This window comes from Biomphalaria glabrata, chromosome 12 (genome assembly GCF_947242115.1).
Source record: "Biomphalaria glabrata chromosome 12, xgBioGlab47.1, whole genome shotgun sequence".
Classification (NCBI taxonomy): Eukaryota; Metazoa; Mollusca; class Gastropoda; family Planorbidae; genus Biomphalaria; species Biomphalaria glabrata.
Genome location: NC_074722.1, coordinates 1057284 through 1076359, shown reverse-complemented (window position 1 = coordinate 1076359; position 19076 = coordinate 1057284). Strand labels below are relative to the sequence as shown.

The following is a 19076-nucleotide window of genomic DNA, read 5'->3' as shown; positions in this document are numbered from 1 at the left end:
AGAGCTGGGTGGACTCCAAGATCTCGAAATTAAAAATCCCAGCCTTCACCTGGATTCAACCCTTGTTGAATGCAAATACCTTTCTATTTGCGCCAGTGTCATGGACCCAGCCTGTACTACGCCCTCGAAATCAATTATTTTGTTCCGCAATCGAAAAAGCTCAGAAGTGATACGCAAACAAATGATTTCGAGGGCGTAGTACAGGTTGGGACCTATTTGGTTCCATGACACTGGCGTAAATAGAAAGGTATTTAAATTCAACTATTTCTCTCCTAATTAACGATACCATCGTAAATTTAGCCCCATTAAATTACATTTTACTCCTGGTTTTATAAACTTAAACTTGTGTTGCATAAAAAGAGCATGCATTCTCCTATACTTCTATACCAAAAAGTAATAATATAATATAATAGCTTTTATATAGCGCTACTTTCATGCTTATAGCATGCTCAGAGCGCCTTTGGTCCAATCTCATTTGTGGACCAGTGGTGTGTGGGGGGGGGGGGGGAGTGGGTATCTAGGAGTTGGTTATCCGTGCTGCCTTTAGGCGCTCAGTAAACACAACTCTGCCCGAGTCGGGTGTCGAGCCTCGAGCCCCCTTCTAGGTAGCCAAGCCTAGCCAAGTTCAAGCGCACTTGGTCTCTCGACCACGCTTCCCAAGTAATGCTTTAATCATAACTGGGTAGAATGCACAAATGCAAAAAATGAACAATTCTATCATAACGTGGAAAATAATTACGGAGAGAATGAGTTAAAGCACTTATCAACTCTTGCTATATTATCCTCATCGAAAATACAAGAAAAGGCCTCAGATGAAAATCTCCACTGCTATTTAACAATAACTTACTGAACATCGCTGTACAACTATTAACATAAATGTGACTATTCTCACTCATATTGTATCAATAGTTCAACATTCTACTATTTCAATTAGTCCTTTAGGTTCACACTGTGAGACCGCTTGCAGCAACGGATCTCAGCTTATGAATCACGTGACACCCATCATACCAAACATGAGGTTTCCATTCTTCTTACCGCGACTGCCGGAAATGACGACCAATCAGATGATGATGCCGGCGTTGCCTAGGGGACCGATACCGCAGACGCTGTTCTTCAGCCTGTCCGACCTTGACCTCTGCCTTTACGGAAGCACTTCATGGCTGTCGTCTGCATCCCCAGAAAGCAGCAAGAGAAGGTCATACTCGTTTAGTGGTATTCGGATAAGCCAGCATTTAAATGGTAAGAATCAATGCATAGGTATCGATCTAGGGCCAACTCAGACAACCGTTTCGTCGCTGTAGTTACAGTGTAGTACAGGGATTCTCAACCTGTGGGTCGCGACCCCAGTTGGGGGTCGATTAACGATCTGCCAGGGGTCGCCTAAGAACATCGAAAATATGGATTGTTATTGTCTATTCTTCTATTGCTGTGTGGGTGGGGGTCGCGGCAGAGTGGGGGATTATAATAAGGGGTCGCCGAGCAAAAAAGGTTGAGAACCGCTGGTGTAGTAGGTCTAAAATGTAAATCGAATCCTGGAAGCTATTGTATATCTACGTAAAAGTACATTTCTGGTAATCGGAGCAGCAAGGCGATCAATAATCTTTTAAACCTTTAAGAATGATTTCATTCCCCAGATAGGAATGGTCCAAGAGATATAAACCCTTAGATTTGTCTGAAGTTCAATAATGGACCTCATTCACCAATCGTAAACAAAACAACATTTAGCCACGTGATAATATTGATAAAACAATGAAAATTACGTATCACGTGACAGCCTTCATAGATTGCGTAATTTATAGAAGATATAGAGAAAATGTTGTTTGTTTACGATTGGTGAATGAGGTCCAATGACAGTGTCCATTACTACAAATGGATCGTGCTATTTATCAGTACAAGGTACTTCCGGAAAGGCTAGGCGGATGTTTTGGTCTGGTTTATCGGAGTCTTTGTTTAATTCAGTTATTGGTTTACATGCATGACTAGATTGACCCAGAAACACGTGTAGGATGTAATGATCTTTTTTTGAAGTAACGTCTGTGTTTTATAAGATAAGATAATTCCCGCCCCCTGGGGTTCAAGTACCGTTGCAATACATGCGTTGCATTCCAGACTCCCGTAGTGACCTGATAGGAGACCAGGTTTTCGCTCCCGTTTATAGACTTTCTGCTTCCACATAACAGAAGTTTTCACCGTAGCGGCCCGTTTAGCCCACGGGCGATGGTATCCTCGGCTTTTGTCTGTGGCAATTGTAGTCTCAATGTAGCTCTAATTATAGAAAGATTTGGTGTTGTACTATGGAAGCCTCAATGTAGCTCTAATTATAGAAAGATTTGGTCTTGTACCATGGAATCCTCAATGTAGCTCTAATTATAGAAAGATTTGGTCTTGTACCATGGAAGCCTCAATGTAGCTCTAATTATAGAAAGATTTGGTCTTGTACCATGGAAGCCTCAATGTAGCTCTAATTATAGAAAGATTTGGTGTTGTACTATGGAAGCCTCAATGTAGATCTAATTCCTAATGTTGTCGTCAATAATGTTGTCTGTCAATAATGTTATCGGTCAATAATGTTGTCTGTCAATAATGTTATCGGTCAATAATGTTGTCTGCCAATAATGTTATCGGTCAATAATGTTGTCTGTCAATAATGTTATCGGTCAATAATGTTGTCTGCTGGTCCTCCACAGATACCATCATCTCGCCATTGACTGGAGAAATGGTGCCACTAATAGCAGGTGCAGGCTGGCGGTCAAGCAAGGCCACTCCTCCTGTCCACGACTTGCCCTCTGGTGAGTGATATTTATATAGATCTAGATGTTGTGAAAGGATCTTTGTGTATGTGTGTGTATATGTCGTGGAGCATGGGTGTCACCCTTAAGTTACGCCCTTGTTCTGTACCTGTCCAGCGGTTGAATGGGTCAGCCTAGTGGGGTAGCGAGAGGTCAGGAATGCAGAAGCCAGTTGAGCGGCTAGGCCTGTGGGTGTAGGTTGTGAGGTAGAAACTAGAGAGGAAATAAAGTGCTGTATTCATAGAGAAGATAGCTAGTCGAGTTGGTTACTTCCTTGTTCTGTGGTTCATTAAAATTAGGAAGTCGTCACACTAGGTATCTCAAATAGTACTATGATTATTTCCACTTTTTCAATAGAAAAATTAATTAATTACCACTAATTGATTTATTAATTAGTTCATTTCTATTGATTCGTGTATTGTCATCGACTATGAATAATTATGCAAAATTTTAATTTGATCCGAAAACGGGAAGTAGGAATTCACCCAGACAGACAGACAGACAGACAGTGTGAGTTAATATAAGCTTTGTAAAAAAAATGAAATTGAAACAACGATAATGGAATAAAAATAAAGTTATAAAAAGTAGAGCATATTTATATAAAAAAAAATAAAACCTCATTACTTGCAACGTCAGAACCTGTGGGCAGTTTGGACCCATAGCTCGTTGCCACTTCGCAGGTCTGTACGACGTAGCAACGAGCTATTCTTCATTGCTGCCTGCAGGTTATAATGTTGCAGGTCAGTGTTGAATCCTTCAATCTGTCCCATAACGAATCTTTGCTGTGCTATGTGTTGCGGCATTGTTAACCAAAATGTATCAATATTATTAATATTATTATATTTTGTTTCTATTTTGGTTTGGCTTATATTGAATATTTTATGCTGAAGAACAAAAAAAAAAAAAGTTCCTAACAATTCAATACCAATCATTTGAAGTATTTTCTTCTTAGTGTAACATTTGTTGCAGAGCACCTATTCATTTGTGTATCACTTAGGTTTGATTCTCGCCCAGACAAGCTTCGGAGGCGTTGTCCACTATGCAGTGTTCTGTGGGCGCCACGTCATCCCAAAAGGTTCCAGGTTCGGTCCTTTTAAAGGCCGAGTGGTCAACCCGAGCGAGATGAAAACGTTTGACGACAATGCTTACATGTGGGAGGTATAAGTGGGTCAAGGTTAACTGGCTTTTGTTTTTTTTTTGTTTTAAGAAAGAAAAATTTTGTAAAATATGTGGCGGAATAAAGACAACTCCTGACCAACAGATACAGCACGGTATCCCAGCACTCGACTCAACCTCATCTTATATGATACAGACGTTACTTCAGACAAGAAGATGATTACGTCCTACGCGTCATGCATTTAGTCATGCATATTAGCCAATGACTGAAATTCTGCCAAGTCACTGGTTTTCCTGGCTGGCTCAGGCAACCCATTCCATGCTCTAATAACGCTAGGGAAGAAGGAGCGTAGGTTCCTCAGTAACAATACAAGACCAGGTGAAGGGGTTTCTCTTCACACCCCTCCCCTCCCCCCCCCAAAAAAAAAAAAAAAAAGATCTTAAAGAGAAACTCCGATGGTTTTGACAATTTTTGATATAATTTGTGTTTTTATTTACAGATAATGAATATATCATTCTTTTTTTTTTATTTGCAATAATAACTTAGTATTTGATGTTTTTCCGACGTAATTTTCCTGCGCATCCAAAACAGTCAGACTTTCACCGGGTTTCTATGTGACGTCACAAAGGTGTTTAAATCTATTGACTTATTGTATAACGGGAGACCATACAGCAAAGTTTACATTCTCGTAAAAGAAATAGATCTAGGTCTATGCAGTTAGATCTAGGATCTTGTAAGCAAAGAAAAAAAATGCGTATTAAAAGTAGATTGACATGCTTGACTAACCACGGCAGTGTGTATCTTCTCGCCTGACCACTCAACACACAACAAACACTATCGCTTGGTTGTCTTGTCATGACCGACTACACGTAGTCTCGACTAGCCTTACACTGACCAGTTTGTTCGAATCAGTCAGACACACTATCTATTTACTTCTTGGGATAGGGAGGGGCTTAGATGAAAATGTTACTTTTTTTCTCGAGTTGGTTATCCTAATGCTTTTGGATCTATCTATACATGTTTATATATATAACTGTATCATAGCTCTGGACTAGGCCGTCACTAAGCCTAACAGCCTCATAGCTACTGTAAGAATGAAGCGATACGATTGGTTAGATCAAGTTTCTCTTTCAGTATTGTTTAGGGAAGTGACGCATGAAATAACTTAAAACAAAATCTCAAGGAATCTCGTTTTTTTTTAGATGTCAAGAATTTACTGACTAATTTATTCAATATACAATTTTCTAAGCATTTAAATAAAAAATGATATAATGTTTACTATTACAACTTTTTACGCAGAATTTAAATATATCAATAACTCAAATTTGAAAAACTATCGGAGTTTCCCTTTAAGAGTTTCGGATGCTTAATCAGAATTGAAAACTATTACTTCTTAACCCAAGTCCCCGGTAGGACGACAGCGGATGTCGATGGGCAAGGTTGGAACCCTCCACCAAGGAGAAGACAGTCCAGTGAGATACTACACGGCCAGGCGGCCATCAATAGAGTGACCGCTTGACCCATGATTGGCCAGTTGAGGTCACGTTAACACTGCAGAATCTCTTTGACCTGTGCCGGATGTGCAATACTACTACTTCCGGGTCGTGCGGTTTGCGCGCTGGACTGTCGTTCAGATTTATCGATGGTCCAGGGTTCAAACCCTGCCCGCTCCCATCCCCCGTCGTCCTGCGGCAGGTTTAGACTAGGAAGTAATTATCTTCAACTCTGAAGGAACATCCGAAACATGTAAAACATTTTACAAACATTTTATCAGCATGTCACGTGTTTTTCAGCGCAAGCATATTATAAGCTTGTATTTGTTACGCCACGCCTACGATGTTGAATGGTCGCATTAGTGTGCAAATGTACATAAATAGTAGCGAGTATCAGTCTTGCGCGGTGTCCACCTGGTCTTGTAAAGCTGCTAGGTGAGGTTGAGTGGCAGTCAAAGGTCCGTGGTTCTTACATTGGTTAGAACTTGCCCTTTTTTCAGCTACTTTGAATTAATGTGGTTTTTTTAAACAACAAATTACATACCTATTATATAACTTATATAAATATTATTTAAGTAACAGGTTCTTCTCTTTCATGTAAAATGCACATACGCACTAAAACAAATTTTTCATTAAAATATTTCGTTAAGACTCTGACCTATACAAACTTATTTCTTTCATTTTCAAAGCCATTTTAGTCTGCAAAATATCGATTCGGTCATCTCTTTGCTATTTATAAACATATTAGAATTAAAATGTACGTAATATAGTTATAAACCACACACTTTCTCCCAGATTTTTAAAGATGGCCGTCTGAGCCACTTTTTGGACGGAAGAGGAAGTGCAGGTAACTGGATGTCGTACGTGAACTGCGCGCGCACGTTGCAGGAACAAAATCTGGTAGCGATCCAAGATGGCGACTATATTTACTACGAGGTTGGATATATTTAAGTCTTGTTTGCTTCAAATTCAATATCGTATGTCATTTGGAGATGTCACCTTTATATTTTGTTGATACTGATGAGTAGTCATGTAGGTTATTTTTGTAACGTGGTCCCATGGGCCAGTGTCACGTTAAGGACACGCATATTTGTATAATGGTCAGAAGGTGATATATAATCTCCTTATCAAGGGGATCCCTTAGTCAAGGAGCTTGGAGCGGCTGTTTTAATGGTTATTCTAATGGCCGCCACTTTTTCACCGCTCGTTCTGGTCACCTTTTATATGAGTGAAGGGCTAGAAAGTAACAAAGTCCTTGAAGTGTAGTGTCAGAATGTTATAGAGTTAGCAGTGGGTGACCCAACATCTCTCATGAATAATTGACCATGGCACTTAACGCCCATTAATTTGCCTAGAATACTTTAATGTACAAACTTCAAGTTTATAATTGCTAAAAATATTAGTTTATTTATTTGCAGATTTGAAATAATTTTATTGTAGCCCTACGAATGATTTATTTTAAATAGCAAAAGAAAAAAAAATTAGGTAACGGACAATTAAATTTACATTATTGTGCGTCTTTCTTAGACATGCTGTGACGTAACGCCTGGGACAGAGCTACTGGTTTGGTATACGGAGTCCTACGAACAGTTTATGGGAATCCCTCTATGTTTGCAAGGTCAGGAGGTCAAACCTGATGCGGAAGTGGCCGAAACTGATGGTAAATATTAGATATATACAAAATATTAGAAACTTGTTTGTTTTAGTAGCGTAAAAAAAGAAATATGTGCCAAAGGCACAACCCTTAAAAAAAATTAAAAAAAAAATTATAAAAGACTGATTCAATACTTTAAAATTCTGTGATCATAAATTTCTAGGGTTCGGATAACACCGCATAGCGGTTTGATGTGCCCCGCGAATCCTAGTTTGAGCATCCCTGAAGTCCGAAAACGTCTGACCATTATGTTTTTGGGCAGTAAAAATGTCCCCAACTGTCTTGTTGTCCACCAGCAGATGCTGTATACAAATTTGATCCCCCTACGATCAGAGGCAGGCAACCGCACGTGACCCGCGTCTTTAGGGGGGGGGGGCAGCTATAAAGACCGTGGCGTAGCTAGAAATTTGCCATCATATGGGGGCCCAGGGGGCGTGACCTCTTTGGGGGCCCCTGCATTTTGCATAGTATTTAATATTTAATTTAACACTCATTTGGGGGCCCACCTCGGGTGAGGGCCCGGGAGGATTTTCAAATTCCTCCCCTCCTCCCCCCACCCTTGCTACGCCACTGTATAAAGAGAACATTGTGTCCCCTTCAGCCCATCGTACAAACATTCGTGGCCCTAATCTGACACACGCCCATGGCCCCTCGCACTGCTTGGGTCGCCTCTGCTACCATGTGTAACTTTTATGTCATTTCATAGAGACTTGCAACTAATTCCCTACAACGCGCAACTATTATGTCCTCGAATAGAAGCGTGTTACGCATGTCCTCGAATAGAAGCGTGTTACGCATGTCCTCGAATAGAAGCGTGTTACCCATGTCCTCGAATAGAAGCGTGCTACCTATGTCCTCGAATAGAAGCGTGCTACCTATGTCCTCGAATAGAAGCGTGCTACCTATGTCCTCGAATAGAAGCGTGCTACCTATGTCCTCGAATAGAAACGTGCTACCTATGTCCTCGAATAGAAGCGTGCTACCTATGTCCTCGAATAGAAGCGTGCTACCTATGTCCTATCTTATCCCTTACGCATGTCCTCGAATAGAAGCGTGTTACGCATGTCCTCGAATAGAAGCGTGTTACGCATGTCCTCGAATAGAAGCGTGTTACCCATGTCCTCGAATAGAAGCGTGCTACCTATGTCCTCGAATAGAAGCGTGCTACCTATGTCCTCGAATAGAAGCGTGCTACCTATGTCCTCGAATAGAAGCGTGCTACCTATGTCCTCGAATAGAAACGTGCTACCTATGTCCTCGAATAGAAGCGTGCTACCTATGTCCTCGAATAGAAGCGTGCTACCTATGTCCTCGAATAGAAGCGTGCTACCTATGTCCTCGAATAGAAGCGTGCTACCTATGTCCTCGAATAGAAGCGTGCTACCCATGTCCTCGAATAGAAGCGTGATACCTATGTCCTCGAATAGAAGCGTGCTACCTATGTCCTCGAATAGAAGCGTGCTACCTATGTCCTCGAATAGAAACGTGCTACCTATGTCCTCAAATAGAAGCGTGCTACCTATGTCCTCGAATAGAAGCGTGCTACCTATGTCCTATCTTATCCCTCTGTCCTCTAGCAGGTACTGGCTACCAGTGCGAGCACTGCGGTAAGGTGTTCACCTACAAGTACTACAAGGATAAGCATCTCAAGTACACCAAGTGTGTTGACCAGGGTGACCGGAAGTACCCGTGTCAGCTGTGTAGTAGGTCAGTTCATTTTACTACATTTGTTTATAAATTTGTGACACAATAAAATATCTTCTTTTAATAGTGATTTGGTACTGTTATAAGTGCATTATGTATAAGTTTTAAAGTATTACAAATGGTGTCAAAAGATAAAAAAGCCTTTACACAAAATCTGACAGGTTGCAAAACAATTAAATATTATTTTCAATAACTCTTTTAGTTTTTGACATTCAAAAGTGACAGATCACACAAAAAAAGTGATAGCTGCTTTTCTCCCTTTCGGGGGTCGTTAAAATAAGTATTAGGATTAAGTGTGATTTATCTCTTTAAAATAACATTATGAGAGAGGAGCATGTTCTGTAGCATTGAAACTTTATAAACTTAGAGCTAACTGGCAGACCTAGGTCTTGATGGATACTCAGGGGCGTAGCTAGGAATTTTCTATCGTTTTGGGGGGCCCGGGGCTGGACCTCTTTGGGGGCACCTGCATTTTGCGTAATATTAAATTTATAATGTAAAAAGAATATTTAGCGCCCCCCCTCAAGTAGGGGCCCAGGGGGGATATTCAAATTCTCTCCCTCCTCCCCGACCCTAGCTACGCCACTGTGGATACTACATGGATGTAGATACCGCCGTGACCAATGAGGACCATAACAGGGAGAGGAGAGAGAAGTGTGTTACCAATGTCCTCCAGCAGTTAATAGCTACCATTGTCCTACTGCCCTATCCTTAAGCAAGCATTGGCTACCAATGTTCTAAAACTATGTCCTCAATCAGGAGAGAGAAATGTCCTATTGCTGTATTCTTTAGCATGTATTGGCTACCAATGTTCTAAAATTATATCCTCAATCAGGAGAGAGAAATGTCCTATTGCTGTATTCTTTAGCATGTATTGGCTATCAATGTTCTAAAATTATATCCTCAATCAGGAGAGAGAAATGTCCTATTGCTGTATTCTTTAACAAGTATTGGCTATCAATGTTCTAAAATTATGTCCTCAATCAGGAGAGAGAAATGTCCTATTGCTGTATTCTTTAGCATGTATTGGCTACCAATGTTCTAAAATTATATCCTCAATCAGGAGAGAGAAATGTCCTATTGCTGTATTCTTTAACAAGTATTGGCTATCAATGTTCTAAAATTATATCCTCAATCAGGAGAGAGAAATGTCCTATTGCTGTATTCTTTAACAAGTATTGGCTACCAATGTTCTAAAATTATGTCCTCAATCAGGAGAGAGAAATGTCCTATTGCTGTATTCTTTAGCATGTATTGGCTACCAATGTTCTAAAATTATGTCCTCAATCAGGAGAGAGAAATGTCCTATTGCTGTATTCTTTCGCAAGTATTGGCTTACATTGTTCTAAAATTATGACATCCCGTAGGTAATAGCTATCAGCGGTTGTAATATTTTCATAAGTCCAAAGTCACCCGATTCTATTGCACCTAGCGTATGTTTTTGATTGGTAGCTTGTTAGTTGAATGTTCACCAAATCTTCTGTTGCTACAGGTCATTTGAAAAGAAAGACAGACTTCGTATCCACGTGCTACATGTCCACGAGAAGCACCGCCCTCACAAATGTCTCGTGTGTGACAAAAGTTTTAGCCAGTCCTCCAGCCTGAACAAGCACATGCGGGTAAGCCAGTTAGTTGCTACTTAGAGATTAGAGCAGTAGACCACAATTTTTGATGACGCCATTCGCGGCCCGAAACCAAAAATAAATCTCAAGATTGTGACATCATTAATATTTTTATCTTGACGAGCATGTATCTCTTCTACACATAAATATATTATTATGGCTTCTTCTGTCTCGGAAGACAATGGATGCGCCCAGATGAGTCACTGTCTTTGGTTTTGTCCTGAGACGGGGCAGAATCTGGAGTGGCTTATCAAGCCAATTATGTAGCGCCAGAGTTTGCCACAGTTCGTGCATGTATATGCATCTATCCTAGGGCTAGCTGACAGGGCTGCTTTCTTTTTCTTTCTCTTGGCTGATACAGCTTCGTTTCTTCTGCTCACGGCGAGATTCATACCAGCACGTCTCCATGCTGCCCGGTCTTGGGCTATCTCCTCCCACATACTTTGGTCAATGCCCGTGACTCTCATGTCTCGCCTGCAGACATCTCTGTGGGTTAGTCTTGGGCGGCCCCTGGGTCTGACTCCCTCTGCAAGCTCAGCGTATATGTTCATGACTATCATACTCTATGTTGATAACTATCTTACACTCTGTATTCTCACTGACCAGGTCCACAGTGGAGAGCGGCCATACAAGTGTGTCTACTGCAACAAGTCTTTCACAGCCTCCAGCATACTGAGGACACACATACGTCAACATTCAGGGGAGAGGCCTTTCAAGGTGAGGTAACATGGGTGCTCAAGGTGAAGGTCACTCGCGAGTGCGAGACGCGGGTACTCAAGGTGAATGAAGGGAAGAGGTCTTTCAAGGTGAGGTGACATGAGTACTCAAGGTGAAAGGTCACTCGCGAGTGCGAGACGCGGGTACTCAAGGTGAAGGGGAGAGGTCTTTCAATGTGAGGTGACATGGGTACTTAAGGTGAAAGGTCTCTCGCGAGTGCGAGACACGGGTACTCAAGGTGAAGGTCACTCACGAGTGCGAGACATGGGTACTCAAGGTGAAGAGGAAAGGCCTTTCAAGGTGAGGTGCCATGGGTACCCAAGGTGAATGTCACTCGCGCGTGTGAGACACGGGTACTCAAGGTGAAGGGGAGAGGCCTTCCAAAAGTGAGGTGACATGGGTACTCAAGGTGAAGGTCACTCGCGAGTGTGAGACTTGGGTACCTGTTGAAATTTTGAATGCATTTTACGAAACAACCCTTTGTTCGAAGCAGGACGTTTTGGCGCCGCCGTTTTGGCCCCGCCGTTTTGGCGACGGGACGTTTTGGCGCGAAATACATTATGTACGTTTATTGTATTATTTCTTTTAAAAGAATTATTCATATCTATGTTTTGCATGAGTGTTTGTGTTAAGACATATTTTTCACGTACTAAATGTAAATGTGTGTTTGTTTTTCACATCATTTTCTTTAATAAACATTTTGGCTTGTGTATGTGTGTTTTTTAAGAGGCACACTTTTATTTTCAAAAAATTTTTTAAGATATTACTTTAAAATTAAAAACAAAATGAAACGATGATAGACCAAAAATTGATGCAATTATTTGTTTACATGAACATTGGTTTATTTAATGACTGTATGTTATCTCCAGCCATACTTACCAAACACTTGCTAATAATAAGTAAAAATATAATACATGTACCATGTTTCTCAAAATACTTTAAGTGAAGTATACATAGACACCATGGTTATTTGCCTAAGTCGCTGGAATTCAAGGGTTCATTTAAAAAAAGCTACGTGCTTATTAAATTATCGTCAAATAATATCTCGCGCCAAAACGTCCCGTCGCCAAAACGGCTCGCGCCAAAACATCCCGTCGCCAAAACGGCGGGGCCAAAACGGCGTCGCCAAAACGGCGGCGCCAAAACGTCACGTACCGCCCTTTGTTGGTTCCTTGTATCTGAAGGATAATATTGAGAAACAGACATTCAAAAGATGCGCGGTTGGTTTGAATCCTGGCTTTTTAATTTCTGGATCTTTAGGCTGCCCCTGAGTCCAACTCACTCTAATGGGTACCTGACATTTTATTGGGGAAAAGTAAAGGCAGTTGGTCGTTGTGCTGGCCACACGACACCCTCGTTTCGTTTAGAAGTAGCCAGTCTCATCCAGATGACGGCGCATATGTCCAATCAATCTTCGCAGTTTTGAAGTAACGTCTGTATTATATAAGATAAGATAAGATCCTCCTATGTTTGATTGTAAAAAGATCAAGATGTATGTACAAAGATCAAGATGTATGTAAAAAGATCAAGACATTTTTCTGAGAAATATCTTAAAAATACACTGGTATGACAAAGTAGAAAACACCAAACTGTGGGAGATGAGTGGACAGAAAAATATAGAAGTGCAGATCTTAGAGAGGAAGTGGAGATGGATTGGTCACGCCCTTAGAAAAGATACCAACAACAGAGCTAGGCAGGCCTTAGAGTGGAACCCCCAGGGAACAAGACGTAGAGGAAGACCAAAAAGAACATGGTGACGCAGTATATTAGAGGAAGCCGAGAGGACACGAAAGAGCTGGGAAGCCATTAAAAAACTAGCAAGAGACTGTGGAGAGTGGCGTGTTTTTTGTTGATGCCCTATGTTCCATGAGGAACTCAAAGGAAAGATGATGATGATGATGAGTTGATTAGCTAACTAGTTATTTAAAAAAAAATTATTCTTATTATTTGGAATGCAAAAGAAATAATTGTATCAAATTTCCACTTGATCCAAGATTGGGTGTTGGAAAAATAACATGTACAAACTTTTTACCAGACAGATATACAGAGTGAGTTGATATAAGTTTTGTTAAAAAAAAAAAGAGTCTATGTAATCATAACACATTTCCAATATTCGCATCAATAAATCAGTTTTACTCTTCCATACCCAAATGCGTGTATATTGAGAGGCTCTAATAAATCTTAGTCTTAATGGCTGTTTGAAAAACTCTTCCCGCAGTGCAAGTTTTGCGGGAAAGCGTTCGCCAGTCACGCAGCCCACGACAGCCACGTCAGGCGTACCCATTCCCTGGACAAGAGGGCGCCCTGCGACAGCTGTGGCGAGGAGTTCTCTCCAGAATGTGAGCTGCACAGGCACCCGCTGTCACACATGGGTAAGTAGCCACCATACAGTTTCCTGGCGCCTGGTCATGTCTCCGGCCCCAACATATCTCTAAGGGAAGGTAAACTCTAGTTAGCATTTAACTGATCTGGAAGCCGCTGTGCAGGTCGTACGGTTTGCGCGCTGGACTGTCGTTCAGATTTATCGATGGTCCTGGGTTCAAACCCTGCCCGCTCCCATCCCCCGTAGTCCTGCGGGAGGTTTGGACTAGGAAGTAAACTATCTTCAACGCTGAAGGAACATCCGAAACATGTAAAACAAACAAACAATATAGGCCTAGTTATAAATGTGATTTGAACCTTCCAAACAAAGAAAATAAAAAAAAAAGAAAGTTGGTCTTGGTTAAAATCTATATAGACCACTCAAAAACATTTTGTGGTCATTCTTTGTTGGTTCCGAAAAAAAAAATGTAATGCAGCGGTTCTCAGCCTTTTAAGCTCGGCGACCCCTTTTTACAACCCCCCACTCTTCCGCGACCACACACATTTGCACAGCAATAAAAGAATTGACAAAAAAAAAAACAATCCATTTATCGATGGTCTTAGGCGACCCCTGGCAAATCGTCAATCGACCCCCAAGGGGGTCGCGACCCACAGGTTGAGAACCCCTGATCTAAGGGAATGACAAGAACATAAATACAATAAGTAAAAATAAAAATTAGTTTCTTTTTTTTTATATATATAGAATTAATGAAGTTATATAAGTAATTAATTCATTATTTATTTTCTCTCTCATTTTATCTCAGTTTTTACAAAACTTTTATCAGCTCTGTCTGTCCGTCTGTCTGGTTAAAAAAAAAACGGAACACGGAACAATTATTTATTGTCAAATTATGAATCAATTTAAAAAATAACCGATTAGATAATTAATTAGAGGTAATTATTTTGTTTTATAAAGGGTGATAAATCATGCTGTATTGAGATAGCTGTGGCTGTAGTTGTGCAGTTCTTACCCATATAAACAGTGGCGTAACTAAGGGAGGGGGATGGGGGGGGGGAGAATTTTAAAATCCCCCCGGGCCCCCACCTAGGGGGGGCCCCCAAATGGGTGTCCGAAATTTATTTGTAAATACATAAATTAATATATTTGATTGACAAATAGTGTCAACGGGTGTCTTTCTTTAATCAACATTTATGGATTAAATTTATCACAAAGACTAAACCTAGATTTCTGCAACATATTTTTGCCGCACAGATCAGTTTTTAAGGATGGAATGTTAGATATATTTTAAACTTTGTTGCCACGAATAAAACTGCATGATATACAGCGAATTCCAGGTATCTTGTTACCTTTACTAATAATAGATCTAAATGGCGAGTATTATATGGCTACACTAATTAACCTTGAAGCAAAATTTACAGAATCGAGTATAACTAAAAGTTATTCTTAACAATGCTAAAATTGTCCATTATTCGGGTTTGGCGTCTATAATTTCAGAATTAAACTTCACACTCGAGTTATTACCCCTTTATTCATCTTTCCTCAATCCAATGGAAACTTTCTTTTTTTATTTACATCTAATGATCTTATCCTTTTGCTTTAGCACAAAACATAAACAAAAAATAATGACGTAATATCATATAATATTAATACATCCTTCCTATTGAAGTTATTATCACACCCTTCCTTTTAAAGTTCTTAATAATGATATCTACTAGGAGGGCCGGCCCTAGCATTTGCGGGGCCCTATGCGAAACGGATCCATAAGCATAATGTCAAAATTATTATTTTTTCAATTAGAAAATCGGCCTACTTTTGTCTTTTGCAATAAATTTTTATCAAATGAAAGCTCGCAGCCTCGCAATGCCACTTTTTATTTATTGGCACCCCAAAACGTCAATTTCGTCTATTCTTCAGGAGATTTGAATAAATTCAAAAAAAGTTCAGGACTAATCGTATATTTTGCCTTTTCATGAGATTTCCTGGAGGCCCTGGAAAATCAGGAGGTCGCGAAAACCCTGTTATACGTTATAATGGTTTAATTTAATAATGTACACTTAGAATTAGCGCGGGGCCTATGAAAGCGCGGGGCCCACTGCGACCGCATAGGCTGCAGTGGCCTAAGACCGGCCCTGTCTACTAGGAACTTAAACAATTCGTTCACTTCTGGTTGTCTTGACTGGCACAACAAGTTCTCTAGACGTTGGTCTATAACTGTCTGTTTCGTTTGTTCCAACAGTTTGCAGTTCATTGTCTTCATCGGTATCATAGTAACCAGAGATGTCTTCATCGAAATTCTTATGTAAAAAGCGTTGATTTCTTCTGTATGTTTTTCCATCGTTTGTCTTTATGATGTAAGATCTGGGTGCTGAATGTTTTTTTTTATGACAACTGCTTTCTGTCATGTTTGACCTAGACGAACTCTCCGACAGAATAATCTTTAGGTAGTCTTGCTTTTGCATCGTATTTTACTTAGCTTTTCATCTGTCGTTCGTTGAGTAATGTCTCTGCATTTTCAGCTACCAATGGTTTCAATAGTTTGTGATCAGTTGGAATAATTCCCTGAGTCTTCTACTCTTCAGCAGTTGTGATGGTGAATACGGCAGTCCACTTATCGGAGTATTTCTACACTCGAGCATAACGAGATATGGATCTTTCCCACTTTTGTATACTCTGAATCCTTTTGCTTTCGCACAAAACATAAAAAACCAACAATGACGTAATGCCATATAATATTAGCACAGAATCTTCTTCATGCAGTGGAAAATTACACATTTTTTGCCTATCTTGAATTCTGGTCAAAGCTCCTGTGCCCAATTAATATAGTTCGGAAGAAACTACAAAAGTCTGGACTGCATATACGGGAAGCTGCTAAAGAAATTAGTACCCTTTCATGCTTTCTGCAAAATGATGAGAAACTGACAAAAACCCAATCCATCGAAAAAGCAAAAGAAGATAGTGAATACTATGGATTCCCTGTAATCAAAACAACCATATGAAAGAAAAGACTTGATGGGAAGTTGAGTTCTAATGTAGGACTGTCAATACAACTGCAATTCAAACGTGTTGCGACAGAAGTGCTGGACAGATTTCATATGGAGATGAAGGGCAGATTCCAAAGGCTGGAAAGAAAATGGATACCTTTGGGTTTCTTCTTGAACCAAGACACCTGTTAGAAGACACGCTTGTGACAAACTGTGCTACTTTTCCTGTTTGTATGATGAAATAAATGGAAAATCGCCATTTCAATGATGTCATTGATGCACGAGCACTTTTCATCAACAAACAGTAATACAATCACCAATAGACATATTGAGGAAACAGGCTTCATATGGGAATTACGTGTGCTCAGACTTTGCAACCTCCTCCGAATACCGCTAACTCAGGCCACTTCCATTACGTCATGTGAGAGATCATTCTCAAAGCTCAAGCTCATCAAAAAGTATCTCAGGAGCACAATGACGCAAGAAAGGCTTATCATGGTTTTAATGTCAGTGAAGTCACAAATACTAGAAAGTATCGATGTAGTTGATGTTATAGATGTCTTAGCTGCACAGAATGCAGGACGTGAAGCGATATCAATTGAGAGTTGTCACTTGTGCATTATTTAACTAATAAACAACGGTATTATTCATTAAAAGAGTCTTGATGATTACTTTTTGTTAAGTTTACTGATTTACTGAACCAATTTGATTTGAGGCTTATATATTTTTGCGTACATTATCTCATGTCATATGTCGAATGTCAAAATGCAAGGGGCCCCCAAAGAGGTCAATCCCCCCGGGCCCCCAAATCCCTAGTTACGCCCCTGCATATAAACGCCTTTTTTCTGCATCTCTTTCTCTCTCTATCTCTCTCCCTCTCTCATTCTCTCTCTCTCTATCTCTGATTTGTGTAATTCTGTGTACTTGTTATGTGTTTATTAAAAGTGTCTAAGCAATTATCTCAGATAGCTGATCACCTGTAGTTGCATTATATCTTTCTACAGAAGACTTTATGTCTCACTATACAGGAGGCAGTAGGCCAGCATCTACTTGGGAGGACGTCAGAGACCCTACACAGGCAGCACACTTGTAGCCTGACACTGGCCTCACGTCTATATACTCAGCAGACCTGGGTTCGAGTCGCTATGGATCCTCTAGCATTAGCCATGCTATGTATATCTTCATGACAATTAAATTCTCCCCATATTTGTATCTTTTATGGTGGCTATATATTTGTATTTTTTTTGAACTACTGCCAATTAAATGAAGCAACTGATAAGATTTAGAGCAGTGGTTCTCAACCTTTTAAGCTCGGCGACTCCTTATACAAACCCCGACTCTTCCGATATCCCCACTCACCCACACACACACAGCAACAGACAAAAATCCATATTTTTTATGGTCTTAGGCGACCCCTGGCAAATCGTCAATCGACCCCCCAAGGAGGTCGCGACCAACAGGTTGAGAACCCCTGATTTATTGGACTATCTTTGTATAAAATCATATCTTTTACAAATAAAATATTAAACATGCTTTATAACAAGTATATAATTCTTTGGACTTTTGTTTAATTCAAAATTGCACAAATTACGACCACAACAATTCAAGATTAGTTTTATCTCCTTATCTTATTGTTTATAGACGTTATCTCAAGAGAGAAGAAAAGTTAAGATAATGAAATCCTAAATCCGCGTGTTAATCTAGTCATGCATGTTAATCAGGGGCTTAAAACTCTGCTACGTTGTTTTTATTCCTGTCTGATTCAGGCAACCCATTCAATTCTCTAACGACAGGACTTGTACTAATTCGTCCTGCCTCACAAGTCAAGAAAACATAAATAAATTAGAACAGATGCAAAATAGGGCTTAGGTGTTTACAACAAATATTCCAATGGACCTCATTCACCAATCAACAAGCAACATTTAGCTGCGTGATAATATTGATAAAACAACGGGAAAAAAAACTGACGCGTGACAGCCTGCGTGTATTACGTAATTTGTATAGAAGAGATAGATAATCACGTGGCTAAATGTTGTTTGTTTACGATTGGTGAATGAGGTCCATTTGATTAGAGTAACGCCGTCAGTAGAATCATTAGACTTAAGACACTTCAGGACAGAAGAATAAAAAACTAAATAGCTGCTGTGACACAGTTGTTATGCGACGTGCGTGGCCGACCGTGACACACGGTCAAGAGAGGGGTAACTGTCCCGTTAGTGGACTGAGAGGAGTCACGTGGGGCGTGTTGTCAACAAGTAGAACAGGAAACCATCGAGTGGATTTCCTTGTGTATGAATGTTAGCCTTATGTATTTTATATGATTATTAAATTCTTTGTAATTAAAAGGAACTCGTATCACCATAGTAGCAATAACACATAAAACACTCAACCATAATTTACAAATACTAAAAAAAACACCTAATAATAATAATAATAATCTTTATTATCCGTATGGAAATTTGTCTTACAATTTGTGCATTACACCAAACATAAAACATTATAACTATAAGAAACCAAAGTGTACATTCACACCAGACTCACTCATAATTTACATGTGACAAAGTTTATACCAGATTGTTCTTATTTAATGATTTGATAGCCAGGGGAACAAAAGAGTGTTTGTGTCTGTTTGTCTTTGCTATCGGTGTCTTGTATCTCTTTTGTGATGGTAAAATC

At 40.0% G+C, this 19076-nt stretch overlaps 1 protein-coding gene across 1 annotated transcript; it reads left to right on the top strand.

The window, feature by feature from the left end:
• Nucleotides 1–942: 942 nt before the first annotated feature.
• LOC106070905 (PR domain zinc finger protein 14-like) lies at nucleotides 943–17903 on the top strand. Its single transcript, XM_056005203.1, has 10 exons — nucleotides 943–1239; nucleotides 2688–2789; nucleotides 3787–3947; nucleotides 6195–6335; nucleotides 6927–7059; nucleotides 8631–8760; nucleotides 10250–10376; nucleotides 10986–11096; nucleotides 13315–13468; nucleotides 17405–17903. Exons 1-10 carry the CDS (start codon nucleotides 984–986, stop codon nucleotides 17491–17493), a joined length of 1404 nt encoding a protein of 467 aa, XP_055861178.1. The 5' UTR covers nucleotides 943–983; the 3' UTR covers nucleotides 17494–17903.
• The last annotated feature ends 1173 nt before the right edge of the window (nucleotides 17904–19076 follow it).